This window comes from Manis javanica, chromosome X (assembly GCF_040802235.1).
Source record: "Manis javanica isolate MJ-LG chromosome X, MJ_LKY, whole genome shotgun sequence".
Lineage (NCBI taxonomy): Eukaryota > Metazoa > Chordata > Mammalia > Pholidota > Manidae > Manis > Manis javanica.
In genome coordinates, this window is record NC_133174.1 from 7722222 (window position 1) to 7739795 (window position 17574).

Sequence of the window (17574 nt, forward strand, 5' to 3'; positions counted from 1 at the left end):
TCCTTCCCCTACATTTGGTTTGTGCCCATTTGGCTCTGGGACTGCATTTGCTTCCTGAGAAAGCGTTTTTGCTCTTGTCTGCGAGGAGCAAGAGGAAGGCTCTGACGTCAGGGATGCGGAGGGCTACCACTGAGGGCCACCTGAGGTGATTTGTGTTCCTGGGGCCTTTGAGAAAGTGACAGTTGGGAGGTTGTGCAGCTGGCCGCAGGACCGCCACAAAATGAGGAATCTGCAGGGGCCCTGCCCCTCTGTACTTGGTCAGGACTCAGATGGCCACTGGCATTGTGGCTTTTTCAAGGACACTGGGCAATTTTAGTTCAGGCAACTGCCAATTTTGACTAAGGAATGGAGGGTAAATGACTTAGGCTCTGTGGGCCAAGAAGCACACCAGAGAGCGTATCATGTAGGTACTTACATTACAAGACTTTCACAATGTTTTGATTATCAAAATTCTAAGTACAACAATAACTGGGTACAATTTTTTGCAGTACACATCTAATAAGAGGAAACGAGTTCTTTTTTGAGGGGGATACATGTGTCTTAATTGGAGTTCAAAGGTAGTATAGCTATTAGCACATAGATCGCAAATGTTCACGTGTAAAAACTGCTTAACTACTTGGTACAAACAGGCAGCACTTTGGATCTGGCCCGCGGGCCACAGTTTACAGTCCCTTGTAGTTGGCCACCCTTCCTTTGCAAGGGATTTGGGGGTACTCCAGGTTGGTGGGACCCTCCTGGTTTCGAGGAACTTGCATTGCCCCTTCGCGCACCCTCCCTTCGTGCCCAGTTAATAAAGTTCATTGGCCTTCCCCCTCGAGGCAGAACAGAAAGGTCAAATTGGGGCCTGGAGCTCTCCCAAGGAGCAAGGGCACTTCTATGCCTCAGGAGACTCAAGACCACCCAGAGCCTCCCATCCACCGCCCTGCACCTGCCTTCCAGCCCCCTCCAGCTCCCCCTCCCTCGCTCTTCCAGCTTCTCCCTTCCCAACCCCGGGCATAGCTAACCCCTGCTTCACCCATCCCCTTACCCAGTCCCTCCGCCGGGTCAGTCCGCAGCGCTTTCCCGCCCCTCCACCCTCTCCCGCCCTTCCTTCTCCCAAGCCCCGCCCCCAGAAGCTCCTCCCCCAGCCTATCCTCTCCAGCTCCACCCAATCCAACTGGTCCTCCTCGTGCCGCAGCCACGCTTTCCCGCTCCTCCGCCCCCTCCAGCTCCTCCTCCCCCCAGCCCCGCCCCAGTACCGCCCCCTCCAGAGGCTCTTCCCCAGCTCATCGCCTCCAGCTCCGCGCCACCCAGCAGCTTCTCGGGGTCCCACCGCCGCACTTTCCCGCCCCTCCCCCCACCCCGCCCCTCCCCCCGCCACTCCAGTTCAACCGTGGCCCGCCCCCTCCAGCTCCTCCTGGCTCCGCTCCTCTCTCGGTCCAGTCCAAGGCTCTTTCCCGCTGCCGTCGCAGCCTCTGGTGGTACCGCAGCCACCTCTGCGCTCCGCGCCATGCGCAACATCGTGCTCTTCAGCGGCAGCTCGCACCAGGACCTGTCCCAGCGCGTGGCCGACTGGCTGAGCCTGGAGCTGGGCAAGGTGGTCACCAAGAAGTTCAGCAACCAAGAGACCAGGTGGGGGCCGCGCCGGCTGCCGGGTCCAGCCCGTCGGGACAGGGTGCTCGACGCGCGGCTGTGGGGCCGGGCCGGGGCCGGCGCCTGCCCAGGACCACCCTTCCGGGGCGGGACGGCCACGATGAGGGCCCCCTGCCACTCTGCCATGGCTGCGGCTCCAGGGAGAAGCCGCGGAGAGCGGCCCGGGCCCGAAAGGGCGACCTATGGGGGTAGCAGAGCGTCGGGGCGAGGGGGGCGCCGCGGGCGGGAACCGCATGGGTGCAGGGCACGCGGGAGGAACAGCCCCCAGTGTGCTTGCCCGGGTTTCCGCGTCCCTGTCACTCTGATCCCAGACCCCGGGTGTGCCGGGGAAGGTTCCGCCCACGTCCCCAGCAGGGCTGCGCGCTGGATTCAACCGGGCAGTTTACAGCGCCTCTTCCCCCTCTGCGCCAGAGGTTCTGATCCAGCGGCCTGAGGGTCAGCGGATTTAAAAGCTCCCTGGTGACTCTCCTGAGCAGCGAGCGTGCAGACCTCTGGGTTAACTAGAGCGTGTGCTTGTGCAGAGGGTTTAAAGAGCGTGAGAACGAACTCCAGGGCGCACGTGCTGGCTTCCTCTGTGCTTCCCCCAAGTTTTCTGCCTCAAAGATGATGGACTTTCAATCCTATTCGTAGTTCTGGGACTCTGCTGTGTCAAGCAAGGCCATGGCTTGTCTGTGACCACCACCTGTGTCATGGCCACGAGAAGTGGTCGTCTCTGTGAAGTGGGGTCAGGTGGCCCCCCTCAGAAGCTGGGCAGAGGCTCCTTTTTACACCTGCCTGCATCCACAAAGCTCAGACTAATTTCAAGTTGGTTTCATCCCCTCTCCCTCACTCTCCAAATTTCCAACACTACCTGGTTACTGATCATTTTTATATCTTTGGCAGAGGTCCAGTTCAAGCGTTTTCAACAATGGTACTGGAACAATGGGTGCAAGCTGCAAAACCAAACCAAACCAAACCTCCGTCTATACCACCATTTTAAAAAGTAACTTGAAATGGATTGTACACCAAAATGTAAAACCTAGAGCTAAAAATTTTTACAAGCAATCATGGGAGACAATCTTGATGATCTTGGATGAGGCAAAAATCTCTTAGATACCAAGGAGTTATGTTCATACTTACGGGAAAGATGGTGTTTGTTGTCAAGTCAGCTTTTGAGGATACGTGAATTCTTCCAGGTGGGAGATCACAGTTACACGGCCCTGATGATAACTGAAGGGAAGAAACGTTTGTGAAGGGGTGCCAGGTGGTATAAATGCCGAGTCCTCTGGCCAGAGAATTCCCCTTTGCAGAGTTTAATGCAGAAGTCCGAGAGGATGGTTACAGGCTCTGGAGAAGGGTAGTATAGCTAGGTCTGTGCATTGTAATACTTTCCAGTCCTTTTCAAATGTCAGTAGTTTTAAGAAGAATAGGATGATAGTTTTTCTGGAGGTGTTGTCATGCAAGTAAAGGACAAATGTATGGATGAAGTGGATTTTGAAAGCAAATATGTTGCCCTTCCATGTTATCTCAGTGCAGCCCAATCCTTTGCTGCCCAAGAGCCCAATTACTCTAGATCAGAAACCCATCACAAAGTCAGTGTTGTGTTTCTGCTCAAATGTTGCATACTCTTGGGTGAAAGTCACTTAAACATTGAAGTATGATTGTTGATATGTTTGTTTTCATGAAAACTAGAATCACTTTTATTTGATTTTGAGTATTTTATAACCACCACCTGCTGATTGGAAATCTTGAAGTCTCAAAAACCACCACTATGAAGTCTGGGAATTGCTTGTATAGTTGCATTTTGTTTTTAATATCAATACAATAGAAGGCTAACTTCCTGGCTTTTCTCTTTCCCGTGAGTTGTCTCGGTTCAGAGGTTGATATTTACAAACAGTATTCTCTGTACCAGGTACCGTGCTGGTGATACGCTTTTTACTGTGTGGTCCTAGAGACAAGAAACAGAAGGGCAAAAGGGAGAGAAAATTGATTCAAGTCATGTAAGGAGCCCCTTCCTGAATGTTGGGCTGAGCCAGGACCAGAAAATCTGCATTGCTGTCTCCTGGTCATCACCCCTCCCATTCCCCATTTTTAAAACATTACACAATTGAACACAGAGCCTCCTGATTTCCCCTTCTTGTCTCTAGATCATTTCAGATGTGCAGGGCGATGTCTGCCCAAGCTTCACTGTAGACCACTGAAACCCCACAATGACATCCTAGGACAGTACTGATAATGGTGTCTGAACATCTGTCATAACATTTTATCCTGTCCAGTTAACCTGCCCCAGAGTCGTTGGCTGTATTGAAAGACCCAAAGTTCTCATTATCTATTGTTGTGTAACAAATCACCTCAGATTTTAACAGCTTAAAACAACAGTTGTTGACTTGACTCCCAAACCTGCAATTTGGGCAGGACTCAGCAAGGAAGGCTGGTTTCTGCCCCATGTGGTTGCATGGGACAGTTAACTGGGGCTGCAGGATCCACTTCTAAGGTGGCTCACACAGGGCTGGTGAGTTGGTGCTAGCTCTTGCCTGGGAGCTTGGTCAGGAAACTCAGTACCTCTCTGCAGGGGCTGCTTGCACTTCTTATCGCATGGAAGACAAGGAGCGGCAGCTGCCGATTTTGCTCTGTCCTGGGCTGTGAAGTTGGTGCATCATCACTCTGTCACATTCTCTTGTCCAGCAGAGTCTTTCCAAATCTAAGGGGAGAGGATATAGACCCTACTTCTTGGTGGGAAAAGTATTAAAGTGTCTGCAGTCATCTGTAATTACCACACCCATTCATTGTTGAGTCACATAAACTCATCTACCTTCTTATTTTGGGATCAGTAAAGATCCTCTGAAAAACAAATGGATGCTGCTTTCTGGCCACAGGTTTAAAAGACCTAGAATAAAGGCCAGTGGTGATTGTCTTTATGAATAGAAGCAGGAATAGCCTTGGAAAAGTTGCCATGGTGATAGTATTTTCTGTCCTCCCCTGAACTGCTAGTCATGGGGATTGGGGTTCCTGAGGAAAAATTGATCCGAGAAGGTGATCATTAGGGATAAGCAGTCATAACACCAGGAATTGACAAACTTTTTCTGTGACAGGCATGACAGTGAGTATCTTAGGCTTTGTGGGCTCACGTTGTCTGTGTTGCTGGTGCATCTTACAGTTGCGTAGCTTAGAAGGCCGTCACGGCTCACTGTGCTCCTTCCTGGAGGCCGGAGGGGAGAACCCATCCCCTTGCCTTTGCAGCTTTTAGATACTGCCTGCTGTCCTCGGCTCTTCCCCTTCCTCTATCTTCAAAGCCAGCCATGAAGCATCTCTGTGACCTTGCTTCAGTTCTCACACCTCTTTCTCTGACTCTGACCTATTCTGTCTCCCTCTTCCATTTTTAAGGACCCTTGTGATTACATTGGGCTACCTTGAATGATCCAGGACAATCTGCCTATTTTAGGATCAGCTCATGAGTCACCTTATTTTCATCTGCTAGCTTGTTTCCCCTTTGCCATGTAAAGTAACATATTCAAAGATTCTGGGGATTAGGACATAGACATCTTTGAGGGGGGGCATTATTCTGCCTACCATGTCATTCTCAGCTCATGGGCCATGGATTGTTAACTCCTGAGGTATATAATACTGTGATTTCCAAATTTGATATACATATGTATATATATATATTTCCACAGTTGATATATATTCAAAAGGAATTACATTTAGCACCTTAGAACTCAAAATAAGAGGGAGCACATAGAATTCTGTCTGCCCTTCTCATCCAGGGCTGGCATTGTACTGTTTGTGTCCACAGCAGAGAACACGCAAGAATATAACCCAGTGTTACCCAAACTCATTTTCAGATCATGTAACTTGAAAAACTTCATTTTTGTCTTCTAGTTATTCTACTTGATGTTGGGCAGAAGCTTCTGTTGATTCAGGTAGATTAATACACCGTATCCCAAATGTCGATTTACTTTCAAATTTTCTTTAGAAATAACTGGTTCTTTTAACAAAACAATATCATTGTGTATCATTACCCTCTGATAGCAGAAGAGATAAGGGTAATTACGTATGTGCCTTACCTGTAATTTTAAAATAAGATTCATGTATTTCTTTTTTGGGTGAGCCTTCTTTCATTTACAGTCCTGTAATATGACATGTGTATTCCTAAAAATCACCATGCTGTGCAAAATGATACAATAAAAACCATAAGGTTTGTAGGAAAAATGGGATTGGGGTGCACCACTTAAAACTTCCTCAGTGGCAGTAAGGAGAAAAATGGGAATGCAGTTGACCTTTGAACAGCATGGGTTTGAGTTGCACGGGTCCATTATATGAGGATTTTTTTCAAGAAATAAATTGGAAATTGGGAGATTTGCAACAATTTGTAAAACATTTCTTTAGGTTTATTGTAAGAGTACAGAATGTAATACATATAACATACAAAATGTGTGTTAATTAATTGTCTATGTTACCGTAAAGGCTTCCAGTTAATAGTAAGCTCTGAGTAAAGTTTTGGGGAAGTCAAAGGTTATGTAAACATAGATTTTTGACTGCCTGGTGGTCGGTGCCCCTACCCTGCATTGTTCAAAAGTCAACTGTATAATGAAAGTGGTAAAATACTTTTACACATATTATGTGTCTATACATAAATACTGAGGCAAATATGGCACTTTACATTGAAAAAGGCCTACGTCTTGCTTGTGTAAGTACGTCTCAAAAGGGTTGCAGCTTTTGAGTTACGGGCAAAGGGGGGTGATCTGAAATTGTGTGGGAAGTTGTGATGTTAGATGCAGATGGGTGTGGCAGTTGTCCTTGTGAGAGGGTGTGTGTGTGTGTGTGTGTGTGTGTGCGTGTGTGTATGTATGTCTGTTTGGAGGGACTATTTCCAAGTGGCTCAGCTGGGTATAGTGTAATCTTCTGCTTTCTCATTTTAGGATGAGAGGAGGTGCGTAAGCAATCAAAATCATTGTTAGGCTCAAGTTGTTCCTAGTGTCTCAGTGGCTGGAACAAGTGCACCTTGTCAGAACAAATGTAGCAGTGCTGAAGGTCACCATGGTCCATGGGCAGTGCTCTGAAGGACCTTGCCTGAGCACAAGTCTCTATTATGCTTTTCTTCCTATTTTGCTGTTGTTCCCATGGAAGGCACCTGCCAGTGATGGGTGGCCTTGTGCTCAGGGTGAACACTCAGAATTCTTTACCTGAAATACAGAACTCTTCCAACACACAATTTTCAGAGTTTCAAACCTCCTATTTACTCTTTGGCAAGAAGCTACTGGAGGGGCCTGACAGGAAAACAAGTACACCAAGAAAGAGGGTACAGGAAGTGGAAATGGGAGCAGAGAGGGCTGGGGGGATGCCCCGGGGGTGGCCAGGCACAGAGAGCCCAGGTCAGCCAGCTCCAGGAGAAACACAGGCAGGCGATGACGTGGAGATTGCACGTGACACCTTTGATATACTGGGGTTTAGGTAGTTAGTCAAGGGTTTAGGCTGGAATTCATATTCAGTACTTAGGCAATGTAGCAGATGAAAAGGTAGGATAATTTCCTCTAGGAAAAGCAGCCTCCCGAAAATTGTGCATAAGGGGAAATGGAAACTTGAATTAACTTATCGGATGGTTCAGCTTGGAACAGCATTGACACAGTTAAAACGTAGCACTCATATTTGGTCGGAATACTGATGTATGTTGGGATGATGGGGAGCGCTGCTGGGGAGGCTGCAGGCCGCGTGGATGGCGGGACGGGAAGAAATAGAATGACATCCTCGTGTTTGTAGTGCGAAGCCAACCCATGGTGCCTACAGTGAAGAGTCAAGGAGAAGCGACACAAATGTGTTAGCGAGAGACTTGAAGAGAAATATTTAAAAATCCTATCAAGAGTTGGAATTCATTGCCTCTGGACTGTTTGTTTATCAGCCTTATGGAATGATTTGAATTTTTTAAGCAATGCGTATGTGTAACTTTACTAGAAGTAAGAAACTGAAACTAAATAGAGTATCTCGCAGAAAAGAGTTAACAGGACAGAGACAAATTCCTGAGGAGCATATAAGCTCCCCTTATGTGTGAAGGAGACCTGCTTGCAAGGTGCCCCTTGGCCGGCCCTGGGAGTTTAGCTTTGGAAAGGGTTCCCACCGTTCCGTAGTAGGAATGGCTCACCCTGCCAACTGTCAACAGTGTGGCTAAGCCTAATACCTGGGAGTCTGGAATTTTGGCACCTGCCAGCAGAGGGTGCTTACATGTTCAGCCCACAATAAAACCCGGGCACCGAGCCTCTAACAAGCTGCCCCCGTGGCAGCACTTCTCCTGTGTTGTCACAGCACATTCCTGGGGGGATTAAGCTCAATCTGGGTAGCTGCACCAGGGGAGACTTGGAAGCTTGCCCCGGGCTCCCCCAGATTCTGCCTTTTGCTCATTTTGCTCAGTGTCCTTTCCCTGTAAGAAATCATAGCCATGAGCACAACTGTACGCTGAGTCCTGGAAAACCTGGCATGGAGATTGGGGAAAGTGTGTGCGGGGAAGATGTCTATATCATCCACAGTGGCTGCGGAGAAATCAACGACCACGTGATGGAGCTCCTCATCATGATCAACGCCTGCAAGATTGCGTCGCCCTCCAGGGTGACTGCCATCATCCCGTGCTTCCCGTATGCCCGCCAAGATAAAAAGGACAAGGTATGAGAGCTGTGTCCTGTTGGAGGAGCCTGCTCCAGGCTAACATCTACATGTCGTTCTCACATATGACCTCCGAATATCTGGAAAAAGCTTTGCTTTCTAGTGTAACGGTTGAGTGAATATGCTTTCTCACCTTGGCTTTTCCAAAGGTTTGGCTTTGAACCAGCCATCATGGTCATAGATATCGAAACAGATAGAACATATTTTTGCAGGTAGTAAAATACCATTATGGTCCTTGTGATGAAATTGTGTGTTTGTGGTGGTGGGGAAAACCAAGTACCCATGCGCACCCAGTGAGGACAAAAAACTGGGCAAGTCAGAAGCAGGTCACTGCATGGTCTCAGTGCCCGTGTCCTCGTGTGGGTTTCGCCTGCGGTTTTGCAGGATGTTACCACGAGGAGAAACTGGGTGACGGGCACAATCGGATCTCTGCGTTGTTTCTTACCACTGCATGTGAATCTACAGTTACCTCAAAATAAAAAGTTTAATTTAAAAAATGGACCATTATCACCATTATCTCTTTTTAACCTCTCAAGAAGAATGACGTTAATATTGCTGAATTATTCTTTTAGCAACCCTCATGCTGTAGGAGGCTCGATGAGTTTCTAGAAGGAATTGAAGAAGAGGAAGTCTGTGCCTTCAGGAAAGATCCAAGAAGTTGGAGTCTGAAAGGAACTTTACATATTACCTCAAACTGACTGGCTTAAAACCACAGAAATGTATTCTCTCACAGCTCTGGAGGTCAGACGTTAAGGGTCGAGGGGTCGGCAGGGCCACACTCCCTCTGAAGACCCTGGGGGAGGCTTCTTTGCCTCTTCCAGTTCCTTGGCTTCTGGTAGCGTCACTTGCGTCTCTGTCCCATCTTCCCCTGGCCTTCTCTGTGGTTCTGTGTGTCCTCTCTTTTCAAAAGGACAGTAATTGGATTTAGGGTCCACCCCATTCCAAAATGATCTCAGCTTCATCTGTGCCTCAGTACATCTGCAAAGACCCCCCCTTTCCAGGTGAGGTCACGTTCTGAGGTTCTGGGTGGACAAGAGTTTTGGGGAGATACCATTCATTCAACCCACTGCAGGGATCAACTCTTAACCTGTCATCTGCATTCTGTCTTAGGAATAGATGTTTGGTCAGGTTCTGCCTGAATCCTAGTTTAAAAGATGCCCTGCTGTTCTGTTGACGTGACTAATTGTGAGAAACGTTTTCCCTGACACACCTCCACTTACCCCCCAATTCATTTTCTGAAACAACACAGATTTCTAAACAGCACACAAGAGCCCTGCATCTCTGAAAAAAATCCCTTTATACATTTGAATTCATGTACCGAGGTCCCCCTACATTTTAATGTCAGCCTCTTCAGGGGTGGTTTCCAGACGCCATGCTGAAAAACAGCTTAGTTAATTTCTCACTGAAAATTTGATCTCCCGAACTCCATTCTGCAATTGAGATATGATTTACCCTATATAGATTAGAAGGGGTCAGCAAGTGTTTTCTGTGACAGGCTGTATGGTCTCTGTGGTTAACTACTGAACTCCAGTTGTATCTCAAGGACAGAGTCTGTGTAAATGAAGGGCATGGCTGTATTCCAATACAACTTTCATTTCTGAACACAGATGTGAATTTCTTAGAATCGTCACATGCCGTGAAATGTTTTTTGAGTATACTTTCCAGCTATTTAGTCATGTAAAAACCATACTAGCTCACAAGCAGTACAAAAGCAACTGGCAGGTTCGATTTGGTCCATGGGCCACAGTTTACCAACCCTTGGATTAGAGTATTGATCGGTTGTGTGTGTCTGTCACTTTGTGACTTAGCTTGAGCTAAGGGCAGCTAAAACCTTAGGTCGCACACTACTGTGAAGTATATGACCTCCCCTTTGTTATTTATGGAGCTGCTTTTATTCTAAACTTGATTTGAAGGTTTTGTGTGCATTTTTAGCTGCTAAATTTCAGTTTATTTATTTTGTTTGGTTGATATAGTCTCTTATCTTAGCTATTCCTCTGTGTGTTTTCACAGGATTATTTAGCATCTTCATCCTTGTCGATGTCAGAAAGGAGCTGACATTCTGCTACGGTTCCCCTTCCATATAGCAAGGCGCTTAGTAAAGTCTATATTCTATAATTTGCTAGCAGGTTCTTCTTTCATTTCTAGGAGTTTTTGCACTTGATGCTAAGACACTGAAGCATTGTATCTTCCTGAGTAAATTATTCCATTTATCATTACATGGCCCTTTTTCCCACAGTATAGTGATTTGTAAATTTAACTTCTTGAACTGATAGAAATATTCAGACACCTGCATTTTTTGTTTGCAAGTATCCGATTTGCAGTTACCAAGGTTGCATATGCAAACTTTGTTTCTTCTGTTTATTCATAATGAAGGCTTTGTTGCAAGGAGAACCTGGCACCGATCACCGGCCTGTCTTATGCGTCACAGGGGAGGTGACACACTCTGGCCTCTGGCCTCTAGTTGCCAGTAGTGCCCCCTGCCACTGTGCTAACAGAGAGAGCCTGGAGAAGTTCTCAAAACCCTAGTGGGCTTACCTGTTCTGTGTACCACATGGTCTGACCAGCTCTTGCCTTGCTTTCTGATTGTAGGACATTTAAGTGGGTCTATGTTTGAGGCTGCTTGAACCCGTTTCTTAATTGCTTTGCTGTAAGTGTGTTTCTTGGAAACAACACAGCAGCAGCTTTAAGTTTTTAACCCGATCAAACAATTCCATGATTTTCTGAACTCAACAGCTGATGGAAGAGTAAGACATTCATTGTCACCAACACAGAAGCAGAGTCATGACAACAATTGAGAGATTGCATGAATAGCAACGGAGGGAATCCTGACCTGGGCAGTTGTGTGACTTATTGCTAGAGAAAACTGATAGAGCAGGGCAGTGTGAGCTTCCTATCGCTGCTGTAATAAATCAGTTGGAGGGCCTAAAAGGACAGAAATGTATTCTTGTGGTTCTGGAGGCCAGAAGTCGGAAATCAGGGTGTGGCAGAGTCATACTCCGTCCAGTCCACAGGCTCTAGGGGAGGACCCTTCCTGTGCCTTCTAGCTCCTGGGACCTTCTGCACGCCGTGGCTTGAAGCCACATCCCTCCAGCCTGTGTTTTCACCTGCACATGGCCTGCTCTTGTCGCATCAGATCTCCCTCTCTAAGCAGATGTGGGATAGCATCTTCGGCCCTCCCGGATAATCTCCCAATGTCTGAGCTCTTAACTTAATCACATCTGCAAAGACCGTCTTTCCAGATAAGGTAGCAGTTACATAAATTGGGGGATTAAGCCCTGATACTTTTGAGGTCACCACTCAGCCCACTCCAGGGGCCCTTGAAGGGAGCCATTGATGTTAATAAGTGGATATTTAAAGGACAGTTCAAGCTTGGAGATACTGTTATTATATCATTTGTCATCTAAGCCAGGCCACTGGAGAGCTTGAAAGGGGACTCTATGAATAATTATGCCAGGAAGCACATGTCTCCCCCAACTGTCCTGGACATGTCTGACACATGGCCACCCTTTGTATAGGCCTGTTGCTTTGGAGACCTTGGAAGTACCAAGACATGTAGATTGTTCTGGCAGTCTCACTTCTGACATGTGTATATAGTCAGTGGGGCTGATAATACAGTAAGGAGAGGGACTGTTTCATTCCCTCAGCAAAGTGGCAAAAAGGAAACTCTTAATTTTGTCTGTCATTTGGGGTATGCCTTTGTGTTTTTTAAATAGCTGCTAATAATTTTTCTAACTATTCATTTCTTTCCTTAGATCGAATTGGCTTTGTAATGGAAAACTATTTTGAAGTGAGAGTAACATGGGGTTTAGTAAGCATTTAAAAGAAATGGCCTGAGCCTGTGACCGCACTTCTTTTCCAATGAGGGTGAACCGTGAGGAGACCCAGAGTGATGGCGTGGGGGGGGGGGTGGAACTTCCTCCTTTGGCTTCGCGTGGCTGGGCTAAGGGCCATGTAGTCTTTGAATGTGATTGGAAGTCATGGGCCACACTTGCTCTTTTGGACTCAGAAAGAAAATTCTCCTCTGCTGGCCACAGGAGGAGCCCTGGGCAGCGCCCCCAGGCTTTCTCTTGTCCTTTTCCTTCCCACAGGACTGTATTGCCTGGGATGTCTAAGACAGGGCATGTCTAAGACACAAAGAAACTCTGTGTCGTTGATCTACTTAGAGTTAGCTGCGCAGAAGCCCGGCAAAAGCCAGACCTGCTTAACCATAGTCACTGTCGTTTCATTATTTTTAATCTTACTGCTGGTTTTTAAGCAAGACCTGCACATCTGTACAATTTTATTTTTGGTTTTCTTTGTGTGTACAAGAAACCAGGGACAAGTTCTGACAGTGAAGGAATGGTTTCATCAATTATGACACATCAACGCAGTGTAATCCTAATGTAGAGAAATGATGATAAAGTATTAATTGTAAAACGTGTGTGGTGCATAGTGATCTCAGCTCTGCGATCACTTTGGAATCAAGTGACTCGGGTTTGAATTTCAGTGCCATTATTTACTCAGTTTGTCCTTTGTAAAAGTAGCAAGCTCTTTGTGTCTTTAGTTTCCTCATCTGTAAATTAAGGCCAATATTTGCTACTACAGTTGACCCTTGAACACAACACAGGTTTGAGCTACGTGGGTCCACTTATATGTGGATTTTTTTCAATGAACACAGAACATCAGTAATTGGATATAAGCAGCAGATTCCAGGTAAAGGAAAAAAGCCGCGCACCCTTGGGAAACCACCACCCTGATAGCAGTAGCACCATGGTGTGACCAGCTGAGCTACCTGGCTGTTCTCCGGATGAGAGAGAAATGCTGGGATCTGAGAGGAGCTGAGGGTCAGGCTGGGGAACTCAGGAAGGAAGTAGGAAAACTTTGCCCCTTTAAAGTTCGCCATTTCAACCCCTGGACTGCCCCACCTGCAGGCATGTGTCAGCCCTGGTAGAGACCAGGAGAGTGGCTCATTTCATCCCCCGCTGGCTCTCTCTTCTCTGTTGGACCCTACAATCCTCCCATTTCTTTCCTACTTTTCTGCTCTTTGTTGCATCTGAAGTTAACTGAGCCATTATATATACAGTTGGCTAGTGGTAGTTAAGTTTTGGGGGACTCAGAAGGTCACGGCAGATTTTCAGCTCTGGGGGTGGCGGGTGTCAGTGCTTCCAACCCCTGAGTTGTTCAAGGGCCAACTGAATTTATAAAGCCCTTAGCATGTAATACAGTAATGGGCAGACTTTTTCCAGACAGAGCCAGGTGTCAAATTTTGTAGGCTTTGTGGACCACCAGGTCTCTGTTGCAATAGCTCAACTCTGCCATCGATGTGAAAGCAGCCATACATAATAAGTAAATGAAAGGAGGGGGTCTGTGTTCCAAACAAACTTATTTACAGATGTTGAAATATGAATTTCATATACTTTTTAAATGTCACAAAATATTGTTCTTTTGATTGTTTTCAACCACGTGAAAACATAAAAACCATTCTTAGCTTACAGGTCGTACCAAAACAGACCCTGGGCTAGGTTCTGCCCATGGGCCACAATTCACTGCCACCTGCTACAGTGGACGCTCAGTAATTGCTAGTTTCCTTATCTGGTAAAAACAGTGTGATGTGGGCAAGGCTGGAAAAAATTATTTCTCAGGGAGTCGAGGACTTGTAGCTTTTTTCAAAATCATTTTCAAGGTTATATTCCCTTCTCAATGATAAAATTGTTTCTTTCTATTTCTTAACTGGAAAAATTGAGGACAGATGTCCTGACATGAATTTCTACAATTTTATGCATTTTTAAAGCTTGTCAAATTTACATTTTTAGCTGGGCTGCATCTGATAATTGAACAAGATCTAGACTATCCAGAGAGTATTTGTGGCGATTGGGCTGGCTCATAAAACGGTTGACCTTTATCTGTTTTTCATAGAGCAGTCGGACATTCTCCTTTTGGTTATTGTACCTTACCTCTACCTTTGTTGAAATGCAATCCTGTTTTTTCTTTTTATTGGCTGAAAAATCAGTTAACCTGTAACTCACTTTTCCTGTAAGATTCATTCGGGTATTGAGCCAAACTATGAAATAAGAGTACAAAAACCAAATTTGTAAACATGGTCTGAAGAAAGTATTCAGGAAGTATGAATTTAGAAACTGCCACTGTGGTTTAGATCTCAGAAGTAAAAAATGCTCAATGCCACAGAGAGATGAAAATGGCACCTTTTTACCAGTTATAAAATTAGAGGAAGGGCCGCATATTGATTAACGTTGCGAGTCAGATTCTATTACAAAGAAGTCCCCGCAATCAATTTGTTCTTTCAGTTACCCTGGAGTTTTGTTAGACTAAATAACTCTCACATTCACAGAGGCTAATGACTAAGCCTTGGAACCTTGCTGTTACAGAGGTTCTGTTACTAAATGTTTATCCAAGAGCCAAAATATGCAAGGTACAGAGCTGTGTGCTACACATGACATGACCATCTCCCGAAGCAGTTATATGTCCTTCAGGGACACATCGTTTAGTTGTGAACCTGACATCTAATATATCTCCTGACGTCAATCTTTCAGCAGGTGGCATAAGTGGTCATAAATGGTGGGGAAGAAATGCTTAGCCAATGCTGTGTCCCTTTAGAAGGGATAGATCATTTCTCTCTGGAGTTCTCGGAGTGCCCTAAAGTTTGGAGATTTGAATCAGATCTGGAGGGTGAAACTCATTGGCTCAGCAGAGATGGGGGTGGAATGGGGCAAGGTGGGCCTGTGGATGTAGACAGCAAGGCTTAAAGTGTTCTTTAGAAGAGGGAGAGAGCAGGCCCAGTACAGACTGCAGGGGTGGGACCAGCTCTCAGTAGCTAGAGCCAGACTGGCCGGAGGGCTTGTTATCCCAGCGGAACCAAGGAACGGAACAGGGGAGTTTAATGATGAAAACAAGCTGTAATATGTAGTTAGTTGAGAAGGTTGGAAAGTGCAAAAAAAAAATTAGAAAAGTATTTCTCCATAATCTCACTTTCTAGTAACATCTGTTAATATTTTGGAATGTTTCCTCTCAGTCTTTGTGTGTTGGGAAAATGTGTGTATATACGTATGTATATTATAAAGTAATAAATGTTTCTCTTTTAAAAAATATGGTCTATTAGAGAAAATACAAATAATCTGTAACACTGTGAAATAATTCATTCCTGTGTGTGTTTTTATATGAATATACTGTGTGTGTGTGTGTGTAACAGGTGGTTTATTTGTTACTATTTTGAGTGAAATCTTTTATTTTTCAGCTTTATTGAGATATAATTGACATATAACATTGTGTGAGTTTGAATAAAATCTTTGAAGCTTATATTTTCTTTTTTGTTGCTGGTTATAGGGAATACTGTTGTTTATATTGGAACTCTTCCTAGGTCTAATCATGTCTGTATCATTTCTTAAATTTCTTTTTTGATGTGGACAGATTTGTTGTCCATAATTTATGACGTGGAAGCTAAAGCTTCTAGATAAGTTAGGTAACCTTGAAGAGGGTCCAGTGTCAGGAAACCTGAAAACAATGCATCTGTTTTTCTTTATAGCAAATTATCAGTCACCTTAGATGTGCTTTCTGGGATCTGGTTTTTGTTTAATTTGTAACAGCATGCAGTACCTAAACTCTTCTTTAAGAGCTGGCCTTGGCCTTCAGGACTCTGTAGGATGTTCCCCTGCCTCCCTTCAACATACCCTTCTGCTCTCTTCCTGGACCACTGCCTGTAGCCATGCTGGACCACACGCGGTGCCTGGTTGTGATCTCCAGGCCTGAGGGATGTCACTCGTGCTGCTCTTTCTGGAATGCTCGTCCCCCAGCTGCTGCTGGCCTTGCCTTCAAAGCAGTTTCCTCCGAGGGGTCTCTGACAGCTAGTCTCTTTGAACTTGATGTCCTTCATGCTAGTGCCTCTCTCTCCCAGTACCTATATTCTACATCCTTGTCATGATTAGAGCGATATAAATTGTGATATTACATGTATATATATATATATGTTTGCTTCTTTGATATTTATTTGTTCTTTATACCTAGTGTCAAGCACACAGTCTCACAACAGTATATGTAAGTTGTAAATATTTGGTGACTAAAATGGAATGGATATCTTTTGTTGTTATAATATGTAATTTTCTTCATTTTTATTAATAATTAAATAATTTAAGTTACTAAAGTAGCAAATAATTTAATAATTTAAAATTATTAATGTTAATTTTCCTTAGTAACAGGTAATAAATGAATCTGTGACTTATCTTTGTCATGTAAATCTTAGCGGAAGGAGTCTAAACGTATCCATGTCTTCCTGTTACAAAGTCCACGTCTTTATTTTTTAGAGTCGTGCTCCAATTTCTGCAAAACTTGTGGCCAACATGCTCTCGGTTTCTGGGGCGGATCACGTCATCACCATGGACCTGCATGCCTCTCAGATCCAGGTTCCGGCATTTTCTTCTTTGCCTTTGGTTGTGATCGGAATTAATGCAAGTGGTTAAATCCTAACTCTCTGTTAAGTCAAGTTATTTTTAAGAAGGTAACATTACTCGTGTTTCAGTTTGTATGGCTCCCTGGATTTATTTCCATCTTTACTGAACTTGGAAATGTAATTTAATGTTGATATTGCCTGTCTCCACCACCACCTCGCCTCCACTCAGTTTTGGAAGTGTGGGAATGGCCTCTTGGTAGTAAACGCTATAATCCCATCTCAACTTCTGGAAAATTATTAGAATGGCAGAGTTGTAGTGGGTATTTTTTAGACCTCTTCATAACTGAGTTCCTTCATCTGTACAACAGGCCGAATCATGCAGTACTTACTCTGTGATATAATGAATGTGAAGTATTTGGCTTATAATAAGGGGCTTAAGAAACAGCAAACCTCTTCTCCCCCACTGCCCTGCAAAGCCATTCTCTATTCCTTAGAATATAAGTGATCGTAAAATAATAGAATGGGTCCCCAAGGATAATGGATTGGACTAAAATATGCTCCTGGAACATATCTGTCTCTTGATTTAATTCTGCTAAGACTAAGAAAAGGGAGTGTGGTGAAAAGGCTGCTTTGAGTACAAAAACTCACATTTAATTTAATAAAAGAGATGAACTTATAAAAAACTCCGCAGTGTGACCATCATTTCTCGCCTTAGGGGTTCTTTGATATTCCTGTGAATAGTGCAGTCCTGCAGTGGATACGGGAGAATATTGCTGAATGGAAGAACTGTATCATTGTCTCACCTGACGCTGGTGGAGTCAAAAGGTGCAGTGCAGGCTGCGTGGTGCAGTTTCCCGCCTTGCCACTTCCTATGTGTTAGATAAGGAAGCATGGTTGGAATTACATACACCGTATTTTGCAAAAGAACGGGT

The 17574-nt window shown here is 45.0% G+C and overlaps 1 protein-coding gene across 1 annotated transcript; it reads left to right on the forward strand.

The window, feature by feature from the left end:
* Window positions 1-345: 345 nt before the first annotated feature.
* On the forward strand, window positions 346-17314 carry PRPS2 (phosphoribosyl pyrophosphate synthetase 2). Its single transcript, XM_073228029.1, has 4 exons — window positions 346-352; window positions 1032-1611; window positions 8130-8262; window positions 16557-17314. The coding sequence occupies exons 1-4, from the start codon at window positions 346-348 to the stop codon at window positions 16710-16712; spliced, it is 876 nt and encodes a 291-aa protein (XP_073084130.1). The 3' UTR covers window positions 16713-17314.
* Window positions 17315-17574: the final 260 nt, after the last annotated feature.

Bases quoted from the DNA above. Each gene is read 5' to 3' on its own strand.
- PRPS2 (XM_073228029.1), top strand. The intron at 1,612-8,129 runs GTGGGGGCCGCG...TATCATCCACAG, and splicing joins TTCAGCAACCAAGAGACCAG to TGGCTGCGGAGAAATCAACG. The intron at 8,263-16,556 runs GTATGAGAGCTG...TTTATTTTTTAG, and splicing joins GCCAAGATAAAAAGGACAAG to AGTCGTGCTCCAATTTCTGC.